This window comes from Macrosteles quadrilineatus, unplaced genomic scaffold (assembly GCF_028750875.1).
Source record: "Macrosteles quadrilineatus isolate MER2022 unplaced genomic scaffold, UCM_ALF_1.0 Scaffold_1__1_contigs__length_201487025, whole genome shotgun sequence".
NCBI lineage: Eukaryota > Metazoa > Arthropoda > Insecta > Hemiptera > Cicadellidae > Macrosteles > Macrosteles quadrilineatus.
This window is the reverse complement of record NW_026542594.1, coordinates 23012317-23018706: the sequence shown is the minus strand read 5'-3', so window position 1 is coordinate 23018706 and position 6390 is coordinate 23012317. Positions and strand designations below refer to the sequence as shown.

The following is a 6390-nucleotide window of genomic DNA, read 5'->3' as shown; positions in this document are numbered from 1 at the left end:
AATGTTTTACGATTTTTAGGCCAACCTCCAGCCCCTGGACTTATGGGTTTCAAGCCTGCCTGTTGGGCGAGTACACACACACACACACACACACACACACACACAAGGAAACACCTCGAACTATAATCTGTTTTTTCACGTGAATTATATATTTTTAATATTCATATTCTGATATAAAATTACATTGTCCCAATTTACTTTACTTTGATACATATTCCAACATTTTAATTGGTAGCTATTTTCTGGAGAAAATCTTAGAGCATTATCGCATGTTCATAGAAGCTCAAGGATTAAACTCATTTTTAGGTTAAATGATTTAGGGTTTTATGTATCAACGATACCTGCTTGGTATAGAAACGGTTGTCACTTCAATTTTTAAAACACCTGTCATTGATTCTATTTTAGCAAATATACTGTCAAAGTAATTAGCGAATGATGCTGATGTAAGTGTTGCAATAGGAATAAATGGTATATTACCAGATGTGTTTTCATATGTTAATAACACCCCAATAACACATGATGGGGGTGTGTCTTCTGTAATTATTCCTATAATATAGTTTGAAAATGCCCTTGGCCATTCCAACACATCTATCGAATCAGTGAGAAAAAACTGAAACTCTGAAGTCTTAATACCAAACCTCTTACTTTCAATTATGTCTTTTTTAGACAGAAACCTCAGAAATACAGCCATTACAAGTGAGGAGATCACCAATGATACGTCTGTTCTCGCTGACTGTTGCAGGTAAAGTGATTAAAAACATACTATGACACCCACCTATATAAGGGTCAATGCTTCTGTTTTTTGTATCCATAGGGGAGAGTGTCATGCTCTCCTTCGTACTTTCTCTTTGGACCAGTTACCTTAAACTGTTTAACTTCATCTGTTGTTACAATATCTCTATATTTTGTTCGTCTAATCCTGTGCTCATCAATTTCAACGATTTTAGAAGCTTCACTTAAAACTATCTCTTTTAGTTTCTCAAAATTCAAAATTTTCGATGTTTTAATATTGAGAGTAAGCCCTTTGATTTTACAAACCGGGATAAATGTCTGTTGATTTGTCGACCAGACAAGGTATGCATACGTTTTTGGACCCCCAGACACAAATTCAGTAATATAAGAGACGGGTCCATACTCTACTAATTCGTCTGTCATTTCACCAAGGTAATCTCCTGTAGGCACCCTATACAACCCTTCGTGGTAGTAATATATAATACTATCTGTATCCCAATATAGTACTTGATCTCCTAGAGCATCAAGGTGTTCATACAACTTAAGTCTAGCGTGGGCAGTAGTGAAGGCGGCCATGATTACATTTACAGTTCTTAAAGATTCACTAGCTTCTTCAATATTTTGCCAATTTACTAGCACAACATCTTGGTTAATTGCCTGGAAGTATTTTAACTTCCCCTCAGGATTGGTTAACAACCGAAAGAACTCTTTGGCATCTCGGATGATTGAAGTTTTCATCATATTTTCCCTCTGCCCAAACTTCCCCCAGAAACTGTTTAGCATCAATTTTGCTACTGATCTTAAGCCCCCATTTTTAACAATATGCTCCTTTGTCATTTCTATACCTTCACGCTCAAGAAATTTTTCAATGTACTGTTTCTTATCCTCCTCAGTCTTACACCACCCAGGGTATCCAGATGCCTCCTGCTTTAGTTTTAAAAATGTATCAATAAACTCAGTGAATAGCCCTCCTTTCTCATATGTGGCTACCTCATACTCCCACAACTCATACATATCCTGTATAATGTAGCCTTTCTCTACAGCCTTCCTAATCTCATCTATTGTCCACGTCCCAACCAATGCTCTATCTTCACTCTCGTGAAAACAATCCCCCTGGTACATCATTTCCCCACATGTTCTGCACAGAACAAACATCAATTTATCATGAACACGTGTTGGTAAAACTGGATGATACAAGTTGAAAGGAGGTAAGATCTTGCATTTCAACAGTCCATCTACTTCCATACCTCTCTTTCTACATTCCTTATTACCCACATATATAGTTGGATGACCTATAGGATATTTACAGTATTTATTTACAAAAGGATATAGCGAGCAAACATCGACGTATTGAATAGTCTCTCCAGGGCCGCATTTATGGTAAGTTTTTGCGTTTCCTGTTCTACCTCCAAAGAATGCGTCTCTAGGATTTAATGGAAGTGTACTTAAAATAGGTAATTTGTCTAGATGGTTGAGTTTTTGATCCTTTTTCAGCTTATGGAATTCACATTCCCACATCTGCACCACATCTCCGAGCTTTTCAATTTTAGCTTTGGTTCTCTCGTAACGGAGATGAAGTGAATCAGAAGGGTCCTCTTTTAATTGGGTATCGCGATTATAGGGGAAGCATTTAGGGAACCCGTGCCAGTAACATCCGTGGAACTCGTATATGTTTTCGCCGTCAAACCCATCTACTTTCATTCCCTTTATAACAACCTCTTTACTACGTCCAGCACGATTGATTGTCACCCCACGTCTTTCCTCCTCCCAGGTAAGCCACTGTAGAGCAACAGCTGATTGGGTAGAAGACCGGTAACCATTTTTAGGGATCAGACCGATTGTATTTGGTTTTAGAAAGTTACGGCGAAAGGCCAGATTGCATGCACTAGCAATTGTTACGGACTCAAGAAACGGATCTACATTACATTGTTCAAGTAGCAATGATCTAAATTTGATACATGCCTGAGCTAAAATGTCAACGTCTGACATGCAATATTCTAATAATTCTTTTTTTAAATTAAATTCATACTTTTTAGCAGCCTGTTCATTGTACCATTTGTCAAAGTCATTACGGGATTTCTCAAACATGGATTCGGGACAGTAGTACTTTTTATCAGGCATAGGGCCTATGTAATTTTGATTTGCTACTGTATTGAACAAATGTGGGAAGTAACCTTTCTTCTTTTCAGGTGGTAAGTCAAAAGCTTTCGGTAAGGCAGATAAGGACATGGGAAAGTAGCTAAGGGAGTCAATAAATCTAACGTTAGCCACCTCCATCAAAATAATTTTAGTTCCTCTTGGGATGATGTTTGGTGTGAATTTTGTTTCTTCAAGGATATACCTAAGTATAAATTGAAAGTCAAACCCTTGTCCGTTGTGTGCAATTACACAGACGTTTTTGAATAGTTTGCGGGCTTCCATTACATAGTTCATGAACTGCCTAACAGGATTGCTATCAAATATTTTATAACGTTCCGAACAAGATTCACATTCACCCCATTGATGCATTTGAAACAAAACTGTTGTGAAACACATAAATTCACTTTATGTAACTTAGTCTCGGGATCTGAGGGTAGGGACTCATCTTGGCGTGTTTCCAGATCAAAGAAAATAAATAGGTAGTCACGGTCTTTTGGGCTTTTCTTGTCTACCTGAATGTAACATTTATGATTGGGATCTTTAAATGTACCACAAGGGTGACAATATACCTCTCCACACACATGAGCCGATTTACGTTTAGTCGGGAATATCATTTTTTCACACCCTCGGCAGAATTGAATTGTTTTACAAATCTTTTTTTGATGGGCAATAAAGCACCGTTCATTTTTGAAAAATCGGTTACAATAGCGGCAAGATGTGCCAGCATCTTCCTCTACACAAGGAGGTGAGAAGGTGTGACAAGATGGACAGATGTTCGAGCAGCGGTGCTCACCTTTATGCTCATAGGGTATGTGACATGCGTCACAAAAGTAACCACAGGCAAAAGCGGCTGTTAAGTTTGTAATTACATTATAATGGTTATCATGGTACAATAAGTTGATTTTAAACTTTGCTTCACTATTACCGCCAGAGAAATATACATTCCGGCCTTTGCTATCGTAATCATACACAGTTATTTTATATTTCTTTAAGTGTGCCTGGAACTTTTCAAGTTCAGGGATACCTGCTCCCTCTTCAGGCATTTCAACTCTTGCCTTAGCTATAAGTTTCTTTGCCCTGATTGTCTGACGCAAGCACTTGTCTTTACGAATTGCAACAATCTGAGGATCCATTTTTACATATGCTTTACCCACTACTATTGCTCTAGCTAGACATAAGTTGTCAGTGTTATTTATAACTACTATCCCCTTTCTTGCTTTACATTCTTCATTAAATGAATTGTACATTCCCGAACGCACTCTACCCCTGCCTACAGGAACATTGACTCTAGAAACACTTACTGTAAACGTATCACTACTAGTAACTGACTCTGAGTTACTTTGAATGATACCCCCAAAAATAGCCCATAATGAATCAGCTGTAACCTCGGAGGCTAGTTGTGGAACAACATACCCGGGTTCTTTAGATTTCAAATTAATAGAGGTAAGAGTAAACCCTAAGTAGTCAGTTGGTGAACAGTCGTGTTTAGATTGTTCTACCATTTGCTCAAGGCCCTTGCGTATCCACTCTAATTCAGATACACCTTCCGGAGGTTCAGTAAATTTCAAGGTAGTTTTCCATCCATAAAGCCTAAACTTTGGCACAAATGTTCTGTTTTCATCGATAAAAGTAACGGGAACGGTAGATTTATGAGAACCTTTTTGGCAAACTCCGTCACAGGACTCCATAATATAAATGTCTAAGGATAAGTTAAGAGCTCAAAACACGTCTAACCCCAGCAAAGTCAGATGATAGTCTAAAGTAGCTGGTCTATCCACGCTATATATACGGTACTGTAAGCGACGGTGCTGCCTCCAGTGGCAAAACATCAAACTACAACGCAACTCAAACTAGCGACTCTAGTGGTAAAACATGGAACTATGGTGACAACACAAACTGGTAACAAACTAAAATAATAAAATCAAACAATGGCGGTGTTGTCAAATTGTTTGAGTTACGTTGTAGTTTGATGTTTTGCCACTGGAGGCAGCACCGTCGCTTACAGTACCGTATATATAGCGTGGATAGACCAGCTACTTTAGACTATCATCTGACTTTGCTGGGGTTAGACGTGTTTTGAGCTCTTAACTTATCCTTAGACATTTATATTATGGAGTCCTGTGACGGAGTTTGCCAAAAAGGTTCTCATAAATCTACCGTCCCCGTTACTTTTATCGATGAAAACAGAACATTTGTGCCAAAGTTTAGGCTTTATGGATGGAAAACTACCTTTAAATTTACTGAACCTCCGGAAGGTGTATCTGAATTAGAGTGGATACGCAAGGGCCTTGAGCAAATAGTAGAACAATCTAAACACGACTGTTCACCAACTGACTACTTAGGGTTTACTCTTACCTCTATTAATTTGAAATCTAAAGAACCCGGGTATGTTGTTCCACAACCAGCCTCCGAGGTTACAGCTGATTCATTATGGGCTATTTTTGGGGGTATCATTCAAAGCAACTCAGAGTCAGTTACTAGTAGTGATACGTTTACAGTAAGTGTTTCTAGAGTCAATGTTCCTGTAGGCAGGGGTAGAGTGCGTTCGGGAATGTACAATTCATTTAATGAAGAATGTAAAGCAAGAAAGGGGATAGTAGTTATAAATAACACTGACAACTTATGTCTAGCTAGAGCAATAGTAGTGGGTAAAGCATATGTAAAAATGGATCCTCAGATTGTTGCAATTCGTAAAGACAAGTGCTTGCGTCAGACAATCAGGGCAAAGAAACTTATAGCTAAGGCAAGAGTTGAAATGCCTGAAGAGGGAGCAGGTATCCCTGAACTTGAAAAGTTCCAGGCACACTTAAAGAAATATAAAATAACTGTGTATAATTACGATAGCAAAGGCCGGAATGTATATTTCTCTGGCGGTAATAGTGAAGCAAAGTTTAAAATCAACTTATTGTACCATGATAACCATTATAATGTAATTACAAACTTAACAGCCGCTTTTGCCTGTGGTTACTTTTGTGACGCATGTCACATATTCTATGAGCATAAAGGTGAGCACCGCTGCTCGAACATCTGTCCATCTTGTCACACCTTCTCACCTCCTTGTGTAGAGGAAGATGCCGGCATATCTTGCCGCTATTGTAACCGATTTTTCAAAAATGAACGGTGCTTTATTGCCCATCAGAGACAGATTTGTAAAGCAATTCAATTCTGCCGAGGGTGTGAAAAAATGATATTCCCGACTAAACGTAAATCGGCTCATGTGTGTGGAGAGGTATATTGTCACCCTTGTGGTACATTTAAAGATCCCAATCATAAATGTTACATTCAGGTAGACAAGAAAAGCCCAAAAGACCGTGACTACCTATTTATTTTCTTTGATCTGGAAACACGCCAAGATGAGTCCCTACCCTCAGATCCCGAGACTAAGTTACATAAAGTGAATTTATGTGTTTCACAACAGTTTTGTTTCAAATGCATCAATGGGGTGAATGTGAATCTTGTTCGGAACGTTATAAAATATTTGATAGCAATCCTGTTAGGCAGTTCATGAACTATGTAATG

The 6390-nt window shown here is 38.4% G+C and overlaps 1 protein-coding gene across 1 annotated transcript; it reads right to left on the bottom strand.

Annotated features, from left to right (window-relative positions):
• Nucleotides 1-786: 786 nt before the first annotated feature.
• LOC128995198 (uncharacterized) lies at nt 787-3153 on the bottom strand. The gene has a single exon (XM_054420135.1). It carries the CDS (start codon nt 3151-3153, stop codon nt 787-789), a length of 2367 nt encoding a protein of 788 aa, XP_054276110.1.
• Nucleotides 3154-6390: the final 3237 nt, after the last annotated feature.